Raw genomic sequence first — 24,300 nt, 5'->3', positions numbered from 1 at the left:
TTGTATATAAATAGAGAACACAAAATATTTTATTTTATGACTTTTCTTTTAAATATTTAAATATGTGAACCTCAGCATTTGAATATGTAAATTTGGAGATTCTATCAATTTAATATATTTGAGTATCACTAATATCAATAATAGGTCTGTATGGATAATTTAATTTCAGAAAAAAATTTGTAAATATTATCTTGTTTGCGTCATAAACAAAATTTCTAATTATATATTTTTTCATATATATATTACATCACAAAAAAGTACTATAGGATTATCTCAAATAATTTTTCTCAAATAATCTCAATCCAAACACAGTGAATAATGACATTGATTTGAGGTGGGCACTCCGTACCTAGTATATATACGGAATCTTAAAATATAAAAAATATCATTTAGAGAAAGGTTTAAAATTTTAAGATTTGAAAAAAATGAACAAATAAAACTTACAACTCTCGGTGTATTTTATTTTCCTCGGCCACGTCACATGTTTCTCGCCGACTTGCTTGCTTATGTGGTGGGCGAATTTCTTGGAATATCGTTAAAATTGAAAATTGTCCAAAAATTTGTGTTGTTTGAGGTGGGTTGCTAAATAAAGGGTCGCCGCATCTGCGACGTGAGGCTTCTAATAAAAATTCTTTTAATTTTCATTTATTTTGTGGTCGCTTTAGTTTTTTTTTTAATTTTTGAAAAGGTTTCATGAGCGGCGAAGGAATAGGACCCATTTTGTTCCATTGTTCTATAGCCGCTCATGAGCAGGGCCCATCCCATTTTGTTCCATTGTTCTGTAGCCGCTCATGAGTAGGGCCCATTCCATTTTGTAGTGGTTTTTAAGCATCACCGCTCATGAGAGCGGCGACACATTTTCTTTTTCTTTTTTTTCTTTTTAATAAAATGTAACTTTTAATCGTGAGGATTTTTTTTTCGTAAAATGAATTATGTGTTATTTGGCTCAATTAGGGTTTAGGGTTTAACGTTTTACATGAAATCCTAATTTCCAAACCATCACAGTATAACTCTTTAACTCTAATTTTAAAATCAAAATTCTTAAATCATATTACTAAAACTCTATTACTAAAATCCTATTATAAACCAGAATCATCAAAAAATTTAATATATGATATTAAATTAATGTTAATTTTATAATTTTAGATGATAATTTAGAAATTCGCCTTTTCCTTGGAGAATTTATAAGAATATTGTAAAAATAAAAATCTATCATAAAATTGGTGTTCTTTGAGAGTTATTTCTGATATTAGGGTCTTCACAATAATGGCGAATTTCCAAGAATATTGCTAAAACAAAAATCTATCACAAAATTGGTGTTCATTGAGAGTTATTTCTGATATTAGGGTCGCCGCAATTATGATATTAAAATTTAAAAATTTATAAAATTAACATTATTCTTGATTATCGTCTAAATTTATAAAATTAACATTATTCTTGATTATCATCTAAATTTATAAAATTAACATTATTCTAATATCATATATTAAATTTTTTATAATTCTAGTTGATAATAGGATTTTAGTAATAGAGTTTTAGTAACACGATTTAAGAATTTTGATTTTAAAATTAGGGTTAAAGGTTTATACTGTGATGGTTTGGAAATTAGGGTTTCATGTAAAACGTTAAACCCTAAATCCTAATTGAGTCAAATAACACATAATTCGTTTTATGAAAAAAAATTGTCGCAGTTAAAAGTTATATTTTATTAAAAAAAAAAAAAAAGAAAGTGTATGGCTGCTCACGATAAAAAAAAATAAAACCTCATGGGTGGGTATAGGACAAAATGGGTCCTATTCCTTCGCCGCTCATGAAAAAGAGCGGCAAAATCTTTACAAAAATTGAAAAAAAAAAAACAAAATTAAAGCGACGCCAAACTAAATGAAAATTAAAAGAATTTTTATTAGAAGTCTCAGCTAGCAGATGTGGCGACCCCTTACTCACCAATCCACCTCAAACAACACCAATTATTGAACAATTTGTTATGAAACAATTTAAAGTGTGGATGTCCATTTGTATTCCCAAGAGGATTAATTCTTGATTTATGGTTACATTATGTATAGAAGTTATAATCCATAAATCTATTCATGTAGTGGAGAAATCGTTTCATAGGTTTCTTCATATTCTTATAGTAGTGGGTGTTTAATAGAATTGATGTACCTTTAATCTTGTAGTACCTATATATAGAGGTACATTGACACCTTTTGTGAGGACTTTTGGATTAGTTGGAATCATAAGAATAATCACTCTCCATTCCTCTACTTCTTTCTCTAATATTTCAATTCTTATGATAGTAGTTTATTTTATTAGTTTTACAACACGTTATCAGCACGAGTCTCCACTTTTGAGCAAAAGGTAAAAACGGAGGCTCTACCTTGAACAAAAGTGAAACAGGAGATTTTGCCAAAATTCTGCCTGCATTTCTTCAAGTAACTTCTGAGGTAAATTTCTGACCCACAAACTTATTTCAATTTCTTATGGCTAATATTTGAATTATCGCAAAATACAAGTACCTACTGTTGAGCAACCACTAAACACAAACATATATTGTTTGACATCTTTGAGATAATATTTCTCCTTTTAATTCTACTTATTTATCTTTATAATTATTTGTTATAAATACTTATATTCTGATGCAATGAATTTTGGAGATGCTATTATAGAAAATCAATTATATTTGAGGATCTATTTGTCCTTTGAAATATTTAAAGAAAAAGATTCGACCACCTGAAGATGGTCGTTCTTTAACGAAAATATTTGGCCACTAGAAGATTGTCATTATTTCAAAAGCCTGGTATGATAAATTTGCCTATGGCTACAAGAACATAATTCTGCAATTTTCAGAATTACTTCTCAGTTGAAATTGTGTCGAAAAAATTTTACTCATAAGATATATTGAAAATGATATTCTCTACAATTGATTTCTCGAATATGCTCCTATAGTAGCAATATTGAGAGAAAATTTGAGAAGTATTATGTACTTATTATATACTAGTTCTAGTCCATTCCCAAAAGTGAATGTGACTAAATTTCAATTTATTAGTTATGGTTGATGCCATGACTATGATTTTGGTAAATATGTATTTTACCATGACAAGAGAAAAAATTATCACTTGAAGTGGGATAATAATGATGAGGATAAGAAAGAAAGGATCCTGAAGATAAATGTCTCGAAATACATATGAGAAATCAAAATATAATAGCATTTTCATATGGCAAATTTCTTTAAACGCCCTGAAGGTGTATAATGATTGATTTAATTAGCTTTTCTTCCTGAAGAAGAAATGGATGTTAAACATTTGGGATCAAAGGATTATGGTAATGATATTTGTCCCATAAGAATTATGGTGACAATGATATGTGTCTCATTAATAAGTGTTACTATATACACTATATTCCAATAAGAGAGATAAACACAATCAGTGGTAGTGTTTAACTGATTGAAAGCTCCAGAAGAGCCACTACTATATTTCTCCTGTAGAAGAAAAGTTTATGATAAATAAAGCACTATTTTTTATCATGTCTCGAAAAATTTATTGAATTTGAATATCCGTTGAAATGGATATCAAATTGAGACACTAAATGAGACAATGATAAAGATCATGTTTAGAAATCAAATGAGATAAAGGTTGATTATATCATAATAACCATTCGAGAGAGAAATGGTTATCGATATAGTTGTCTTCATTCTCATTTGATTTATAATTATCACCTGCAGTAAACCAGAAGTTTATTGATCCCAATGGATATATGATTTGACAAAAGTGAGAATATTTGAGAGTCGACAAGTATTTATACATACCCCCTTTATATTATATATTGCTCCAAAAGAAATTTAAAATTTATGTCGGGTATGAATCACCTTTTACGATTAAATATCGTAAAATATTGATGGGTGATCTATTGAATGATTTATTTATTCTGATGAGTTACAATTCCCGACATTAGGGGGAGGAAGAAATCAACCGAAAGGAAATCATCTAAAAAAATTGGATTTCCTCGATCCTCATACAAAATAACGTGAACTGGAAGTTCAAGAGATTATTCATTTGCAGAAAGTTGCAAACCAATTATCAGTTATATTTATCGACTCCAGAAGAGTCATTAAATCAACTATTCTTGCAGAAAATACTCTGGTTAAAATTGATGTCCCCGAAGGACATACACATGTGCTACAAATAAATTTAAGGCCGGCTTATCTAAATAAGGTGTAAATTGATTTCAAATAGCTCCGGAGATTAAATGAATATCATGACAAAATTCAATCTCTTGAATGAATGTCATAACAAAATTCAATCTCTTGAAGAGGTCCCTCCTGAAGAGCCAACTCTTGAAGAAAATGAAATCATAGAAAATTTAATTGGAGTCTAATGAAATATAGCACTTGATATTATAGAAGTTGATGAGGATCATGAATCTAAATCGGTTGATGAATGTCGGTATAGAAATGATTGGCCAAAATGAAAAGATGTGATCCAATCTGAATTAGGTGGCGTTTGGTTCGCACATCGGTATCGGATTCGGATTCGGATTCGGATATCTTGGGTTTGGAATGAGGTCATTCATTCCAATACATTTGTTTGGTTCAAGTACCTGGAATGTGTATCGTTACTATAGTTGATGTTTGGTTTGTCAACTCTTTCGGAATGGAATATAATAAATATATTATAAACCCCATCGTAAATGATAGTTATTGGCTCTTTGTAAATGGGATATAAGAAATCTTCACTAATTAAATATATTAGTATAAATGTATTAGTAAATTTAATCTAACTAATTAATAATTTCTATTAGTAAACATGTATAATTATTAGTATAATTGATAATATTAATTATATTACATAAATTAATACACATTATATAATACATATAAATAATAATATTATTATTATAAGTTTGTAACTAATTAAATTAAATATTATATATATAATTAAATATAAATATACAAATGTTATAATATAAATATATAATCATATAATTATATAATATATACAAATATTAATTATAATAATATTTTATATAAATATAATATATATTACATAGTAAATATAGTTATTATTATATATTATTATATTTAAAATAATAATTATTATAATTATATAACTTATTAATATTACATACATGTATATATTATAATTATATGCACATATAATATATATTTATAAATATACATATATATTATAAATATAATATTATATAATATTAATAAATTTATAATATATATTATATAAGTATAATTATATTTAACTAAATAATTATAATATATAATTATATAATACAATAACATCATTATTATAAGTTTGTAACTAATTAAATTAAATATTATATATATAATTAATTATAATTATACAAACGCTATAAAATAAATACATAATTATAATTATATAATATATAAATATTAATTGTACTCATATTTTATATAAGTATAATGCATATTAATATTAGATATAGTAATTATTATATATTATTGTATTTAAAATAATAAATATAATAATAAATATAATTATATAATTTATTAATATTATATACATGTGTATATTATAATCATATGCACATATAATATGCACTTATAAATATACATATATATTATAAATATATTATTATATAATATTAATAAATTTATAATAATAAATATAAATATAAATAAAATTATATAATTTATTAATATTATATACATGTGTATATTATAATCATATGCACTTATAAATATACATATATATTATAAATATATTATTATATAATATTAATAAATTTATAATATATATTATATGAATATAATTATATTTAACTAAATAATTATAATATATATTTATATAATGTACTAATATTATAATTATAATATGTAATTGGATTTGTTTCTTGGAATCAAACTTGGGAATCGGACAAAACCCACCAAAATACTTGGGAATAGAGAAACACCAAATTTTTAGAAATCATTCCAAGATTTCAATTCCCATTCCAGTGAACCAAACACCATTTATGGGGTTCATTCCATTCCCCGAATCCGATACCCTCTTACCAAACGCCCCCTTAGACTCACTGGTTAAAAGAAAAGTTTTTGGACTTGTAGTCCAAACACCTAAAGGTGTAAAGCTAGTAGCTTAAGGATTTTCACAAAGGTCTGAATTTGATTATGATGAAACGTATTCACCTGTAGTGGATGCTATCATATTTAGATATCTTATAAGTTTTGCAGTACATGAAACATTAGATATGCATCTAATGGACGTCGTTAATGCATATTTATATGAAAATCTTGAAAATGATATTTATATGAGAATCCCCGAAGGATTCAACATGCCTGAAGCATGCAAATCAAATCCTAAAGATATTTATTCTATTAAATTACAAAGGTCTTTGTATGGCCTCAAACAATCAGGACGTATGTGGTATAACCGCCTCAATGAATTTCTAACTAAAGAAGGTTATACCAATGATCTAATATGTCCATGTGTTTTTATCAAGAAAAATAGATCAAAATTTATGATAATTGTTGTATATGTTGATGATCTAAATTTGATTGGAACTCCTGAAGAGATTCAAAATAATGTTGAATATTTGAAGAAGGAATTTGATATCAAAGATTTTGGAAAAATAAAATTCCTTGGTTTACAAATTGAACATTTGAAGAGTGAATTTTTTGTCCACCAAACTACATATACCCAGAAGGTATTAAAGCGATTTTATATGGATAAAACATATACATTAAGTACTCCAATGGTTGTCAGATCATTAGATCATAATAAGGATCCTTTTAAACCGCGAGAGGAAAATGAAGAGATACTTGGTCCTGAAGTACCATATCTCAGTGCAATTGGTGAAGAATATTGAAATGCGACGATTAAAAGATCTCAAATGATGTTTACATCAGAGGGAGAAATTAATACACAAGAATAGTGTACTCTTTTTCATTCACTAGGGTTTTTGTCCCGAGGGATTTTTCTCTAGTAAGGTTTTAACGAGGCATATTCTTTGTGTAATGGACATCCAAGGGGGAGTGTTATGAAACAATTTAAAGTGTGGATGTCCATTTGTATTCCCAAGAGAATTAATTCTTGATTTATGGTTACATTATGTGTAGAAGTTATAATCCATAAATCTATTCATGTAGTGGAGAAATCGTTTCATAGGTTTCTTCATATTCTTTTAGTAGTGGGTGTTTAATAGAATTGATATACCTTTAATCTTGTAGTACCTATATATAGAGGTACATTGACACCTTTTGTGAGGACTTTTGGATTAGTTGGAATCATAAGAATAATCACTCTCCATTCCTCTACTTCTTTCTCTAATATTTCAATTCTTATGATAGTAATTTATTTTATTAGTTTTAAACACAATTTTCAATTTTAACGATATTTCAAAAAATTTGCCTATATGGTGCGATGCTTATTTGGTGCAGTGGACCCAGACTTAACCTTTTTAACCGCTTTCAAGTATCAAAAAATTTGGCTGCATTATACTTACTGGCCCCTGCGGGTCCCACAAGCCTTTCCGACATCTTCAGTATAAATAGGACTCCATACCATAAACGGATTCTTCTCAAATGCAGTAGCACAGTACTTTGTATATAACACCGAATCAAAACAAAAGCACCAAAACACACACACGCAAACATATATATATATATATATAGATATATGTCAACTTCACCTTCTTCGTCAGAAGAAGTTGGAGGCAGAGATGGTGGTCGTGGCGGAGACGGTGGCGGTGAACTTGAAGGACCATCAATCTCTCGCAGTCGCAGACGATTTGGAAACCGAGTCTGGCCGGCCCCTTTTCTTGAGGCTCTGGCTGCCCAAGTCTCCATTGATGCCTCTCGCTCCACTGGGCGCCTTTCTGCTGCTCCGGCTCTCTGCAGCCTCTTTCAGGTGCTCTCTGCTTCCTGTATTAATAACGCTGGTGGTATAATACTAATTCATCTTAATATTCCAATGTGTGTTTTATGTACCTTGGCGTTAGATAATGCTTGGGAATAAAAAGGTGCATGGGAATGAAACTCATGGACACCCTTTTAGATAATATACCCACCACAATCCTAATGTAACCAATCAGTTTCGGACTGTTATATAGCAGGAAGCAACAACATTGCAGAATTGTTCTTCAACAAATAGAAGACTATGCAGTTTTAACACCTCGAAACAACCTCTAATATCTTACATGAACATCTTCTGCTGTGCGGATATGTAGTTTAGAACAAATAGGATGATCAGTTTTGGAGTTGAAAATGCTATGCAGGAGTATAAAACTTTCTACTTTGCGTCTTTGCCCTAGCCAAATGTTGCAAGAGTTTTTTAGTTTTAGGATGACCTTCGTACTTCTACAGTTGGTAGTGTACATATGTCGAGAGGAAAAAATAAAGGGTCTTTTTTAGTTAATAAGCTCCTTTCCATTTCGTTGCATCATCCCTTTTGATCTCTAGAAATACCCATTCTTTTTTGAATGAACTTTCCAAGCCTTTCGCCCCTCTTTCTCTCTCCCTCCTAGAGATGATGATGGAGACAGTTGGGACTTTTTTTTTTGGTTTTTTTTTTTACGTACCCACCAAATTGACAGTTGTGTAGTGAATTGAGATTCTTATTAACGGAAGCTCTCAATAAAAACGGAGTATTCAGGCTTTCTCAGACGTGTCTCTGGTGCTACTGGGATTTTTGTGTTTGCTTAGTTTGACCAAGGACAACTTTTTTGTTTTTGGTTAAACTTCCCCTGAATTTACTCTCAAAAAAAAAAAAATTTCCCCTGAAATTCTGATGATAATATGTTATTCTGTACTAAATCAATTGCAGATCTATTGTAGGTGCACTTTATTTTCTTCAGAGTTTCTCGCATGCTGATTATAATTATTCCTCATGTAGATTTCAAGGCAGCAAATATAATATATATATATATATATATATACCTATCAAGCTTCTTTTGGACTTTAAGACATAGATGATTGCATAATCAATTGTCTTCGGGCTGTTTTGCCAAGTTTGTCGGATAACACTTTTTCGTTTTCTTATTGTAAGTTTGTAATGCTCGATTGTGGAAAGGATTGCACCGCCCATATGTTACGCAGTAATCAAGATTTAGACTGATAACCTATTTTAATGTGAAAATGGACTTTTACTTTTTTTAGGAAACATTAGGGCGCATTGGGTGCAATATATCTATATGCAAGTGGGATTTTAATAGTGTTTCTTTCTGGGAGACACAAGTGTACATTTTTAATTCCTCTAATAAACGGTATACCAGATCTTGAGATGTGGTGGATTTTGTGATTCAATTCCTTTTATCAGAACTGAGATTTGTGATTTGTGACCTACACAAAGAAAAAAAAAAGAAAATATGAGATTTGAGTGTTTATGCATGTACAACAAATTCGTTTAACCGTCTCTAGTTTGCTTGTGGTATGACTGTGGTTTAACCGTCTCTAGTTTGCTTGTGGTATGACTGAATAATTACTTCAATAAGCCAAAGAACGAATCAGGTGTATTTGGATGATAATTTGATGTCAAAGAATTATTGACTTGCATTATAAATATATTTTTAATATATTTTTTCATTTCACAAAAATTATATAATAAAAAATATTATAATAATTAATTCAAATAATTTTCTATCCAAACATTAGTGGCAAAACTGGTCATCGCAATTGGTTGAGTGGACTGCATGCGGTGATGAAAATTGGTTCTTGGCATATATGTGTCCTCTTATATTGCCTTCGAAAAAATGTGTCCTCTTATATTACTTCAGACTTACTATCACAAGTGGCTTACGATGCATTCATTTAGATCAAAACGTTTGATCCTAGGTAATTTATTAGGCTGTAATCAAGTCTTGTGCCATCAATTTGCAAGTGTTACCATCAAGGTGCTATCTGGGTCAATAGACTGAGGGTCTCTCTCATTTGCTTGAGACGTAGTTGTTGTTGCATTAGGAGAGTCAAAGAAACACTAGCGAGTCGCTGAGCAAGTGAAGAAGATTCGTTGCCTTCAATGAGACAGGCCTTGGGTTACCTTTTCTTGGAAATGAAAGAGAGAGAGTACAGAAAGAGGTCATGCACAGTATAAAAAGCAGGCATGCATGTAATCCGATGTTTATATGAGCTTTTTGGACCACATAGATGGATATCACCCATCTTTGTCTTATATGGGTCCTAGATAATCCTGCTACACGTCTATATATTTGCTTGTACTTTCCTGCGAATAGATCATAGATGTCTATCTACGTACCGTATTTTAATATTGGTTGCATCAATTGAAGAAAAAATAGAAAGAGAAACTATGCTTTGAATTGCAATTTTTTAGAATAATTTTAAAAGATCTTTGAATGAATATTTTTTAACATATTTTCTTTATTCTCATTTATTTCACATATATTAAAATCTTAAAAAAAGTATTACACATGTAATTTTTTTTATAAAAACTGCGAAATAACATGGTTCAGACAACCACTTTTATTGTCCAATCTTAATTTTGAGTTTCTCATTTTCTGAAAAAAAGAGAGAAGTTACTCTTGATATTTTTCCTTTCTTTTTTCTTGTCCAAAAAAAAAAAGAAGTTCCAGTAGTCTTCACCACTTGAAAATATCGCACAAACTATTGGATTGCTCTTCTAGAAATGGGATTGGAATATGATCGCGGACGTGAGAATATGACGAAGCATTAGAATAAGTACAATATCGGGATTTTGTTTGCATTTGGTTCTGCGATTGTACTTATTGTACCTTATCTTCTCACCTGGTTTGTAAACTTTAACAGAAAGAAGTCAGTTTCTCACTCTTTTTATTTCTTGACAGTAGGATGTAATATGATGAGCTAGTCTTCTGCGGAGAGAGAGAGAGAGACCTGTACAAGAAGTCCACATAGCCGTATAGGCTATTGTATAGTAGTACATGACAGGTCGAATTTATTTATCAGGCAACCCTGGCTTGTCTTAGTCTTGCCTTAGCATAAACCCTACGCCCTACTTTGCCTACTAGACTTCCTGATCCCACTGATCTCTCTCTCTCTCTCTTTCTCATCATCTCTCCTCTCTTACACACACAACACACACTTGCACACTGCCCTTTGCACTTTTTCCCTGAGCTTTCTGTGCCTCTAATCTCTCCAGCCGGGCTGCTTCTGCTGCTGCTGCTGCTGCTATTACTTGCAATAGCATGCCTAGACAAGCATGACTCCGTGACTCCAGCTTCAAGGAAAAAATAAAAAACAAAAAAAGTCCCATAATAAATACTACTCCCAGACTGCATGTGTGGCTGATGGTCTCTCAACTTCATTATCAGTCTGGGATTTGCCCACCCAATATTTTGATTTGAAACTAAAAGCAAGCATTCCTAAAAAGAAAAAAAAAAAATTAAAAGCAAGCATGATTTTATCGTTCCCACCCTATTGCTTTTCTTGGTCAATACACTAGCATCAATTGAATATTTGGGCTTCTAGGCTTCTCAAATGAGGGTTTATTTAAATGCTTGTCATGTTTGCATGTGGCCAAAAAAGACATAAAACAAACGAAAAATTTGCCAATTGCTTGTTAGACGGTGGTATTGAGTAAGTGCCCTTCTTTACTTTTATTTCTGTGCCTTTTTCTTCTTCTTTTTCCTTTTCTAATGGGACCCAATGTTGACCCAAATCTATATAGTTACATGGATCAAATAATTTGTGTAAGGGAATTGGGCAACACCCGACAAGACTTTCACCATTGCTGGATACGAGAATGATGAATAATGAGTTCAGTTTTAACTGTATATATCTCCTCGCATTACATTTAAAAAAAAAAAATATCTCCTCACATTTATATTTTTTGAGAACTTGCACACTTTTCTTACTTAATTACATGAAATGTTCATGTGAAAGTTTTTAAAGACTTTTGAAAGGGCGTGTGAATAAAATCTCCTTTTTTTTTATTTAGTGGAAACTACTGAAAGAAATCTTTAAATAATTAACAAGGTTCAGTGTTACCAAGTAACTTATTTCTATTTTGACTTTCCACTTAACATCTCAACTTATAAAAGGATTGGATAGAATTGCTTGCGAAAAATTATTTACTTGTATTATAAACTCATTTTTCAACATGTTCTTTTATCTTTCGAATAACTTTTTTATCTTACATATATCATATCACAAAAAACACTACAGTAATTATTTCAAATAATCTTCTATCCAAACACATCCACAATTCGTGTAATTTCAGGGCTAGCTTTCACAATTAGATTACTGGTTAAATTACGTCATATTTGTCAATTAATCTTGAAATTAGGTGGGGTGACAAAAAATATCATTTTAGAAGTTGAGGAGTGACTTATTACTTGGTTAAAAGGTGGACCATGCAAATGGTGTTCATTTAGATACTTTTTTTAAAAACAAAATTTTCAAATTACCTTTATATCTCACATATATCATATCACAAATTATGTTATATTCTAAAAAATTTTTCCAAACAATCTCTGTCCAAATATGACGCAAGACTTTATTTATGCTGGAAATAAGGCATACTCTGTGTCTGTATACATAATCAAAATCATAATTATTTGTAAAAGTTAGTTTCATTTAAGGTGGTTTTAAACTTGGAAAATTTGCCAATTTGGTCTCTACAGTTTTATACTAATATCAATTTTGTCCTTTATAATTTTTTTTAATCAATTCAATTCTCGAACTATTTTTCAGTTCCACTGTAGGATTTCTACATTGGAATAATATTTCCACCATATTTTACATCTTTTACACTGCCATCCGGGGATACATTTTTCATGTTAGAAAAATATGCTAATTTTCTCCCCTTTGACTAAACGTTTACATCTCCACTCTCGCAAGGCTGACGCCACCACCCTATCTATTACAATCATGAACCACCTTAAAGACCACCACACCGACATCCAAAACCAAAACCTTAACGAACAAATCCCAGCCACCTCAATCCCAAAAATTCACCGCAAACCACCCCTAATTCCTCTTATTCTCCCTGATCTTTTTGTTTATTCTCCTTTTCTACAGTCCCTAACTTTGGCATTGAGAGTGCCACTTTGCTGCCTCCACTAGCACTGAAAGAATGCTTGAGAGAATTGTCTTGGGTTAGAATCAACCTTTATAACAGAAAATAAAATAAGAAAAAAGAGTAGAACCTACCTGAAATTCAATGCGTTTTAAATTAAGTGTAGAAGAAAGAAAAGTGGGGGCGGGGTGGAACATGCCATTTCGACATAAATAAGCCTCTGAACTCCGATTAGGGTCATCGAGAAGGGCTGAGATCATAGAATCCAAGATTGGATGGGATGCGTACCACACGTACCTAACTTCCTAGAAGTTAGGGTCAAAATTACACATATTTTGTCATGTTCGATTCTGTCGAGTGAGAGGAAGTGCTAAATACACATTCCTTCATTCTAAATCTGCACATTGGACAAATTCCAATATTAATAATGTAAATCATCAATATTAGTAGTACAAGTCATCATTGTATCAAATCAGTAGATTTAAGATGAAGGAGTGTGACTATAGAACCACCCTTGAGAAAATTTCTACCATGTATAGTCTCTTTTATCAAGCAAATAGCTAGACTTGTGGTAATAATTGTAATAGAGTATAACAAAATAGTACAAATATTAAAGAAAGGTGAAAGATCTCAAATTTGAACGGTGATTATATGTAAATTATAAATAACGTACTTGTAGGTGACTGTCCAATTGTTTCGGCATACATGATGTAAGTGTAACCACTCTCCAGAATCATGGAACCTTCTCAATAATGTGTTAGCTTTTGTGGTGTTATTTATAGAAGTCGAAGAAATGAAATTTGAGTCAGTGATAAGGGTGAAAAAAGATGCAATTAAATGTTAACATTGTCTATTTTGAATTCTAAATTTGGTATGAACTTTATGAACGTTAGTGAAACCAAAATGTAGCACTATTTGCCTAAAACTTTGAATAGAGTGCTTTTATCTGCATTTGTAAGCTCTATTGTACTTCTAAATGTGCTAATTTCAAATCTCCATGTGTATTAGATGTCATATGCTCTGAATGATTTTGAAGAGGTCCACGGAGACATTTATATGGAAATCTTCCTTCTTGTTACATGATTGAAATTTTTTCACTTCATTCGGCTAATATCCTTCTCTCTTCTTCTACAGCTTTTCTATCTTCTACTTGTGTAGGTTTCATTTTTGTTAGCTTTTCTTCCGAATTTCATTTCTTGAATCTATGGTCTTAAACCCGAAAAGCAAAACTACCATAGACTAAGGTAAGCAGTGTTGTGTTCATGAATAGGGGTTATTTGTCCTCCATTAGGTTAAGAGTAAGAGAGAGTGCTTAATATATAGATTAAGAGTCTAAACTTTGTCGATTTAATCTTTTGGATCAAGGTTGAATTCGTAACTTTGTATTGGGCATCATGGGGTAAATTTCTAAACACTGTATAATCAAATGTATCATTGTAGGATGTATACTAAGAGCAAATTTCTAACGCGATCTAATCAAACTTATCATTGTGAGATGTAAACTAATAGTGAATGATGTATTATTTGAAAATCCCACATTAAAAAGTTAGTAGATTATCAAACGCCATATATTTTATACTAATTGAATTAAATTTAAAAAGTTGGAACAAATTCCAAAATTATAGATGAATGTTTTATATTTAATGGTTATATTTGTTATTAGCAATTAAAATCGAGCAGTTTTAGTTAGTTGCTCATAGCCCTACTAAGGCCTAAGGGATGTGTTTATTCATTGAATTTCATTTTTATATAGAGGTAAATTTTCATAAGGACGTTATTTATTTTAAAGCCACAAAAAAATGTAGATTTTGTCTTCAATGATTAGTTCCTATACAGTTTTAGTCCTTAAATATTTGACAAAAATAAATCTAGTCCCTAATATTTAATACTTTTGCACTTTTAGTCCCTAAAATTTGATAAGAACAAATTTCATCCCCAATTTGTCCAATTTAGAGAAAATTTAGGATATTTGAAATTTTTTTCCCAATTACCAACAAAATTTAGTCACATGTCCAACATATTGAATGTAAGAATAAAAAAATAAAATAGTGGTTAACTTTAAACAAGATTAAGAATTAATAACTCAGGTGTAAACTAATGAACCACTAAAAAAAATTGGTTAAACTACAAAATTGAAGGCTCGAACATGTAATTCATTGATCTAGAACTCATTTTCATTCTCTATCTCCATTACCCCTAAACAGAAAAATCCTAACTCAACTTTTGCATATAGTTTAACAATTTTTTTCTTGCTTCCTAGTTAATTAGTTACTCAAGTACCATAATGGCAATTATTCTTATTGTTCAAAATTAACTGCTGTTTTGCTTCTTTTTTAAACAATTTAATTTAACGAACATGTGACTGCACTTAATTGATTCCGCTAATAATTTGGAAAATTCATTAATTGTCCTATATTTGCTTCACATTGGAAACATTGGGGCCTGATTTGTTTTTATCACAATTTTAGAGACTAAAATCGCACTAGGTGCCAAACATTAGGGACCAAATCGAAACTTTGGGGACTGAAATTGCAAGTGCCAATATTGTGGATTAAAACCACATTTATCTCTTAAAGAAATGTTAGTTCATCAATGGGTGTCTGAATACTTTATCAATGACGTATTAGACATTTGATTAACTCCCTTTTCATGCTTCTTCTTTACTAATAAAATTTAAAATTCTCTGAAATCGTTGCTGGAAGAATTTTTTCTTTTATTTTGCTGAAGGACAATTCTAGTTTGGTATTGTAAATCTTGGAGGAAATCGCTATACACCTAGTAGCAACATAGTGAGGGTATAATTTTCTTTAGGGAAGTGAAATCACGTACAAAGCCTAGATTTATATATTTGGTTCCTTTATAGATTTTTCTAATAATCACATCTCTTCTTAGTTGATATGAAAAATCCGGAAATTGTAGACCTCAAAACACGTGGTGGGAAACGTTTCACGCTCTAAAAAGTTGAAAATATAGTCTTGATGTGTATTTTCCTTCATTGACTACCAAGAATTACAAAAGAAGTAAAGCCCTCCAGCAATCTACTATGTTAAAGTACAACACTTATAAGTGTGTAACGGTTTGATAAGAAGGTTTTTAATCAAGTTATTATTGAAATTATGGCTACATTTTTTTTCAAAATGTAAGTGGAAGATCCTGAATCCGGGACTCTCACTTACATTCATTTTTCTCGTACCATCCAATTCATCCGTTCCCAAATTATGATTATATCTTTAATACGAACTGTAAAAATATATATGATTATTGCCTTAAATTATTGCTATGCTGGAAGCCAAACAAATTCGATGAATACGACAATAGATGGAAACAGTAAACAAAAAGTTTATGTATGAGCCCAACTAAAGAAATCTAATTGATAAGAATGGTCAGAAAAATGAAAGTATCTGAATTCTTCAACAAGAACAATACTCATATTCCTTAGTTTGTACAAAGTTTGTAACTCTAGCATAAGTTAAATAATTGTATTGCATATTGTGAAATTGACGAAACATTTTGACTTTAGGTCCTTTCTTTTAGCACCATTTAGGCTTTGCAACCAATTATCCAGAAAAATGGCAAGGAGTCACTATCTGTAGCCCCGTCCTTGCTTAGGCAGATTCCTTGAAGAATAATTTTGCATTTGAATACGTTAACAATTCATTTGGGTGAAAGTAAAATTGGTTTAAGCATGAAATAATTCAACTGCAAATTCCAGAAATTATGTGTTAAGCTTTTCTTATTACAAATGGCAAGTACAGCCGTCAGAATTGTCTCATAAATTTACATATACTATTTTATTTGGGATAATTTCGGAAACCTCAGGAGAGGTTTCTGACAGTTTCACTTACCTCTCTTCAGGTTTGAATAATTATATTAATCCTTTTCATGCAGTAAAATGACTATAATATTTTTCACTTATAAATAATTCTTAAAAAAATCTACAAGTATAATTAGTTTTTCATTCTAAAGCAACGCTTGCCGTATAGAAAAAATATTTTTCTCTCTCTGACTCTCTCTCTTGCATCTCATAATCCACTTTTTGTTCCACAGCAGCCATCTCATTTGATACATCTCGAATCCTCATAATTATAGAAACAAATCCTCTCTCTTTTTTTGTTGTTTTCCATTTTTTTATAAGTATTATTGAATTAAAATTTCCAAATGACAATTTGTGGGGGCAGATTTGTTGTCAAACTAAATGAAGATGAAAAGGATGGCGGTGATATAGAGTACAGACAAGAAAATAAAAAGTGATGGCTAAAATGGAACATGGATTGAGGAAGGTTACGTTATTATGTCGATTGTGCCAAAAAGATTTTTGGGATATAAAAATTGCAATCGAATTTTCCTAGAGATATGGGATGTGTTTTCTAGTATTGCTTTTGGTTGCTCTGTGTTGGTATTCTTGGTGGGTTAGATTATTTTAGCATAAAAAAGGTTGCAGTCATTTGGATAGTGACATTGATCAATTGAAATAATGAATTTAGGGAAAAAAAATTTGAGGCCAAAGATTAGGTTGGAGGCAAACTTTAATTGTTATAGTTAATTTGCACAGGAAGTTTTGGGAAGGGAAGTAAGCTGTCAAAATTGTGAGAATGTAGAGATTAAATTGAAGTGGCTTGTTTAGTTCGTTAGACTAATGGTTATGCTGCTTGCGATAGTTGTAGTGTGGAAGAAATTGATGAGTGAGTTTTTCCCTCTTCTAACAAAGAGGTATTTTAGAATTTTTGAGGACAAATTTAGCATATTGGATTTATATTGTTATTAAAATGTTAATAATAGAGGTGGTAGGTGTAATTTTTTTAAACTAAAAGGGAGCTACTTGCAATAGTTAGAAACCTGAAGGGAGGTTTATGAAATTATACCATTGTATGTTTGATCGAATGTTTGCCAACACTTGCTGCAGATGAATGAATCAGTTTACTACTGTCCTCTATAGTCCAGAATTGACAACTAATAAAAAAGATATAATCCGTAAGCTGGGAAACCAAACTATCATGCCTTTATGCTATTTTTAAATGGCTTAATTCCACTTTTTACTCTCAATCTATAAATGCACTTCCACTTCAGTTTTTAAACTTCAATTTTGGGCACTTTATCCCTAAAGTAGGAAATTCATCCTAATTTAGTCCTTAAATTTTAAATTAAGGCACTTAACCTCCTAAAGTATGAAATTCGTCTCACAACCAAAACAAATGGAATAGTTGGTAAGTGGTGCTCAAAATTTAAGGACTAAAATGTGTTGGGTATTACATACTTTAAGGGGTCAAATGTAGAAAATTGAAGTTCAAGAATTAAAGGGATAGATTTCATACGTTGGGGGTTAAAGTATTCAAAATCAACATTGAACAATTCAAGTGGGATCAGGTAAATAGTTTAAGGGTTCAAAGTGGAATTGACCCTTTTTAAATCGTTGCCATATTGGAAATACGATTAGTTCTAAGTTTTAGAGATAAGAGATATGGGAAAAGTTGTAGTGGGATCATTTGGATCGCTATTAAAATAAAAGGAGTAAAAGATCGGCCATCGGCTGCTTTGTTCGAAGACTGAATTAGATTGACCTTTCAGCTGATAATCGGACGACAATTTTATTGATTATATTTGTCTTATTATATCCATGTGGGTCTATTTTATATTTTTAGTGATTAAAATATTGGACCAAATGATTCGAGTCTGAAAATATTGGGAAAACGATGAATTTGTTTGTACATTTTATTCCTCGTACCTTTTTTTCATATTTGAAATGAAGGATTTAGTTTTTGGATTTTACAAACAATACATTTTGATCAACACTACAAATTTTGGATGTTTCTTGGTCCTCCGGGCCTGTGGGGGATAAATCCTACGACAAACATTCTAGGGGCTAAAAATGAAAGTCTTTAATCCATCCTCTTCATCAACTAATAAAGGGCGCAAGCCTTTTATTAGCCCCAACGATGTATTTTCTTTTAATAGGGGCTAAACCTATTGTATTTTCTTTGTAGCCCCAACGATGTTGGTCACCTAATGTGTCTGCAGTTCTTAACAAATAGACGGGAAGGAGTATAGGACAATTGATGATATACCTGCATCCGAATGGGAAAGGTGTTTGGCCACTAGGAAGGATAGCGGGATGAGCTGGGATTTTAGCCAAATACTTTGCTTTTAATATCAGGACCGGAAAGAAAAAGAACGTGAAGCAAATATCCCAGAAATGTCTAGAGATCAAAGTAGATTAATCGTGTAATGCACTCATGCACAGTATAACAAAATTTTAGGACTATTAATGAGTTGGGTCAGTCAAAGCCCAGCTCAAAAAAAGCCTGCTGAACCAATTGTTTAGTTGGAGCGGATAGAGATTGAGGTTAAATATTAAATTTGAATTGAATGTATGTCGAGCTTTGGCTTTGCTAGGCTTACACCCAATTAAAGCCTAGCCTGTGTATAAGTATAATTATATACATAAAATAATATAATTATATCTATAATTTGTAATTATACATATTATAACATAAAATATTAGTAATATATATAAATTTATAATAATTATAATTATTAAACGTATATTAAATACAATTATGAGCTTGGCCTAAGTCCGATTTCAGGCCGAAACTCATAAAATTATAAGTCAAGTTTGAGCCATCTAATCTAGACACGAGTTCGAAATTCCAAAAGCTCTATTTAATTTGTGAACTGAGTTTAGACTTGCAAAAGTCTGGCTAAGAGAACGCGATTGATAGCCCTAAAAAATTTTAAATGATGATCTTCTAGTGGTGGAGTCAAGACTAACAATCAGTGGCTACAGCGTACATCTAAAATGGTGTCATAAGTTTCTTTTTTGTTGTAAAATCTTTAAATTTATTATTTTATTTAAAGAGTAATTAGTTTTGTGTTTTAGCAGAACTAAGAAAATAGTTGTTTAGAGAGGTAATATGAGGGGATTAAGATTTCGCATAGTACAGTGGGCAATGGTAAGGGAAACAAGTATTCTTCAAAACTGAAAGGTGTTAATTTGCTAAGTTTCATGCATGTTCAAAATCTTGCAAAGTCAAGGGGCTCAACACAGCTTGCTTCGCCCGGACTCCATGTTCTTCATACATTCTTGGTTTTAGCCACCGTTGACAAGATTAATTTTTGTCTTCTATTGATAGGACTTCGTTGGTCCAATCAAATTTAGCTGCAGAATGAATTTTAAACCAGTTAAAAGTGGACAAGGATTTATTTCATTTGTCTCGGTTAAATTCTTGCAACGTCAAAATAGACCAAGAAATCAAGCAAAGCCAATAAAATCTCGTGTTGGGTTGTCAGTAAGTTTAACAGATTGTAACCAACGTTTGGCTTATCTTCTTGTTCTCTTTTTCTGTACTTTATGTAAAACCGCTTAATAATTTCCATTCAAAAACATGTTAACTTTTTGTTTTAGTTTCATTTTGAGATCTTAATCTTGAATGGAATATGCAAATCAAAATGTACAAGTTGCTATACTTTATTTGCTTGCTGTTGCTTCTTTCGACATTTTCAAACATATTGTATTAGTAACCTAACAAAAAATTCCTGAATAGAAGTTAAGTAGAACGTGTTGGTCAACTTAGTAAAGCCTGGCTTGGCTATTTGAGCAGCTGCTAAAATATACTTATAAAATGTAAAATGTTGCTTTCAGTGAAATTTTCAGAAATATTATCTCTATTGCTCGTTCCTAATTGGAATGTTAATGCAATTACGAGTTGACCAGATTACATGTTCGGGTTAATTTTGAACTTGGTACTAAGAATTTTTTAGCATGCGATAGTCTCATGGGTGATAATCGAATGTTTAGTGGTCGCGGAAACATATATTACTGATTTCTTAAAACGGCCCAAATACATAATTTTGTGGTATTTTAGTACTTATCTATTGCCAGAATAAGAATTAAAATGGGAGAACAACATCTAAAGGGCACTACTAAAGCGAGTTGACATCATAGTGAATTTTTCATTTTCTTAATGATCTTAACATCTAAACATGTAATCCCATCTTCTCAAGTATAGTTTGGTCAAGTCAAATGTAGCAGATTAAAACTTGCGCAGTCATGCTCAAAAAGGTATAGCCATCTTAATTGCTTTTTTTATACTTTTTTATCCTAATTATTGAGAACATAAGAACACATGTAAATAGAGGATTAACTGCAAGCCAAACAAATTTGGAATAGTATAACTTTTTGTTTTAGGAAGTCATCTACCTCTATCCAAGCATATATTAATCTCCTTTTATGGCATGAGAGACATAGTTACCCCACCGTTTACATGATCAGGAAATTAAACAATATTTTTGCCATTGATACCCATCCATAAGCCGTCTGGTAATCCGCAGCTCAAACTTGTGTCGCTCCCTTTCCTTCTAGACAGATTGAGAGGAAAAATGTCCGAAATTCAGATTGTGGCTGCGCTGACTTTTCGGTGAATCAACGCAGGTATGTTCCACATGGCGGGCTGTATCACGCTCTGACCTCCTATGGCAGAACCTAACAAGGCGTATTTGGAACCGTGAGCAGCTGCTTCTCACCCACAACACTTGGGCAGAAGAATTTATTTATTGGCATCGTACTGCTAATAACTTCCGCTTGCACGGATATGCTTACGCAACCCTGCAATTGCTCCCAGCAGATTACAACAATAACAATGAGGGTATCTCCTGTACCCGTCTTGCGCTGTCTGACCACTACCTAGCAGCAGGTTTATCCAATGGTTCTGTGTGCCTTTTCCATGTTCCCAATAGGCTTCATGTCTCAACATTCCATCCTCATCACCGTGATCGCCTAGGACGCTTCTCCAGCTCTGTGTCCGGAATCATCCTATCTGATACTCAGGTCGTGTTTGCCTCACTCGATGGTGACATTCATGTTGCAATGATTAACTATCCCAACCCCCCACGCCGAGCTCATCCAGGGGAAGTTGTCAATGACGGTGCTTTGGTGGACTTCACAGGATGTAATCGGTGGTGGGTTGGCCTTTATGCAGGTGCCTGAATTCTATCATTAGTATATAAAGATATAATAGTGTAGCAACATTTCAATGTACTTGTAATTATTTTTTCTAATTCATGTAATAAGTAATCATGGTATATATGAACCTTCTTTCTTGTTCTGCAGGTGTTCCTGGGCGTGCTTTTCACGTGTGGAATAGCGAGACTGAAGAGCTAGTTTTTGTTGGCGGTTCGCTGACTGATCCAGAAGCTGTAATGGGGTGGCATTTACTTACTGATCAATTGACAGAATTTGTGGGCCGAATCAGAGTCACAAGCCATGAAGCTGCAGTGGGATGCACAAACCTTAGAGTCGTGGTTTTTGATTTAAGAAACCCGGATATCATATTGGGAGAGGAAGTGTTTCAGAGGGAAATTGTAGTAGGTTGTGTCGATGCTAGTGGTCAATCATTCATGGTAGTGGATAACCGTGGTTCGGCAAGCGTTCGGCTAGTTGGCACATTGGAGGAAGTGTGTAGATTCACCATGAGGGGAGCCTCGCAGAGGGATGTTTTGGGGTGCATGAATGGTGGATATGCAATGCTATGCACCGCAGGTGTTATTAGGGTATGGAACATAGAGAATGGAGAATATTTGTACAGTCTTAGAGAAAGAATAGGCGACGCGAATGCCCTAGTTGCTGATGAAAGGCATGTGGCTGCTTGTTCCAGGGATACCACAATTCACCTATGGGATTTTGGAGCTCAATAAGATGGGGCATGGAATGTGAACTTTCTTGGCCTTTCTTCTGACTACAGATATCTGGAACCTTTAAAAGTTCATTGATTGGGAATTCGTAGGCCATTTTTAAGCGTCTAACAACGGGTTGACATTGTATTCCTGTATAGTGGTCGTGTAGTTTGACGCAGACACCGGACTTCCTAGCAGATTTTGTACGCAAATTTTATTTGAAAGCCACAATTTTGCTCTCGTACTTGAGACGGTGTTTTAAAAATTAAACTGGATTGGTCGGTCGAATCATGAACTGGTCATGTTTACAATTTGGTTTAATAGTTGGCCCGAAAATTTAATCTAATCAGTCAAACTTGATCAAGAATTAGTTGAACTAGTAAAAACCAAGAGGTTCAACTGGAGTTCGCTAAATTTTTATTTTTATAAAAGAATATTTGAATTGTATTCAAATTTTTAATACTCAAATAACTAAAAAATGATTAAACTTTTAAACCGGAGTTGAACCGATTGAACCAATTGAACTGTGAATTTGGAGCTCTCTTCTATTTAACCTTTTGGTCTAGGTTTGAAAAACAATGACTTAAAATGATATCATTCAATTGGTTTTTTTCTTTTTTACGGTTTTGCATTGCTAGAACAGATAATTGGTTTGATTTATGATCACTTTTATAAAGACGTGCAAATCTTTTGAAAACCTATATAATTGTCTACAGGCATTTTTGAAGATCTATGTTTATGTCTATATTTGTGCATGTCAATACTCAGTAGCACGAGACTTGCCGAAATTAACTCAGACCAGTCATAATTTCGTGACTCTAATTTTAGAATCTAGACCCAACTGAAACTTAGAGATTGGAAGACAACAAAGTGTTGCAAGTCAATAGGACAAGATTTGTCAAAATTCAACTCAAACATAGCAGGTAGGGTAAAATCCGATGATAGGAACCTGCCCGAAGGTATGAACTCATATCTTACGAAGTCCTGAACCTAGACGAAAAATCAAGTTGATTTGCGAAACTCTTGATCTTTCTAAACCACGAAGTTATGAACTAAGAAAGTTTCTCAACCCACAACTTAATAATTTAGCGTACCAAAGTTATTTGTAGAAGAATGCCACAACTAAAGTGTATACTTGATTGATAAGTTCGATTGAATACCCTCAAGAAACTTTCAAGTATTCAAGATAGGTTCTCTTGAACAAGAGAAAGTGATAAAACTCACGTTATTTGCTGGAAATTCTAAATAATCCTAAAACATTGGAAAGATAGGCTATTTATAGTCTTACAATGACTTAAAACCCTAATATGATTTGGACTCACTTATTGACCTATAACTAATGACTAGAATTCAGTTAACACAAAGACAATGTTGGCCGAATTATTGCACTGAAAATTAACAACTAAAACAGCAAGGTAAATGACAAATAAACCCATGCTTAATAACCATAAACAAACGACTTCAATAGCTAAGAAAATTACTAAACTACTCTTTATTTGAGACAAGAAGCTGGAGCAAAGTAACACATGGAAGTTCTTCAAGTTGAAAGCCATCAATGGTCCGCATATTTTCACCAATGTGAATTGGACAGATTGGACATGATTTAAAGCTTGTTGAGCATGACCAGTTTTGAAGATTAAGTAAATGAAATCTTTTATGGATT

At 31.9% G+C, this 24,300-nt stretch overlaps 1 protein-coding gene across 1 annotated transcript; it reads left to right on the top strand.

Annotated features, from left to right (window-relative positions):
* Positions 1-7,640: 7,640 nt before the first annotated feature.
* LOC140006241 (transcriptional regulator STERILE APETALA-like) lies at positions 7,641-22,817 on the top strand. The gene is made up of 3 exons (XM_072048117.1): positions 7,641-7,871; positions 21,397-21,943; positions 22,075-22,817. The coding sequence occupies exons 1-3, from the start codon at positions 7,641-7,643 to the stop codon at positions 22,656-22,658; spliced, it is 1,362 nt and encodes a 453-aa protein (XP_071904218.1). The 3' UTR covers positions 22,659-22,817.
* Positions 22,818-24,300: the final 1,483 nt, after the last annotated feature.

This window comes from Coffea arabica, chromosome 5e, assembly GCF_036785885.1.
Source record: "Coffea arabica cultivar ET-39 chromosome 5e, Coffea Arabica ET-39 HiFi, whole genome shotgun sequence".
NCBI classification, from domain to species: domain Eukaryota; kingdom Viridiplantae; phylum Streptophyta; class Magnoliopsida; order Gentianales; family Rubiaceae; genus Coffea; species Coffea arabica.
The sequence above is the reverse complement of the archived record's forward strand: the minus strand, read 5'-3'. Positions and strand labels throughout refer to the sequence as shown.

Coding starts and splice junctions, on each gene's coding strand:
- LOC140006241 (XM_072048117.1), top strand. CDS start 7,641: ATGTCAACTTCACCTTCTTCGTCAGAAGAAGTTGGAGGCAGAGATGGT. Junction 7,872..21,396: donor CTCTCTGCAGCCTCTTTCAG/GTGCTCTCTGCT, acceptor GAATCAACGCAG/GTATGTTCCACATGGCGGGC. Junction 21,944..22,074: donor GTGGGTTGGCCTTTATGCAG/GTGCCTGAATTC, acceptor CTTGTTCTGCAG/GTGTTCCTGGGCGTGCTTTT.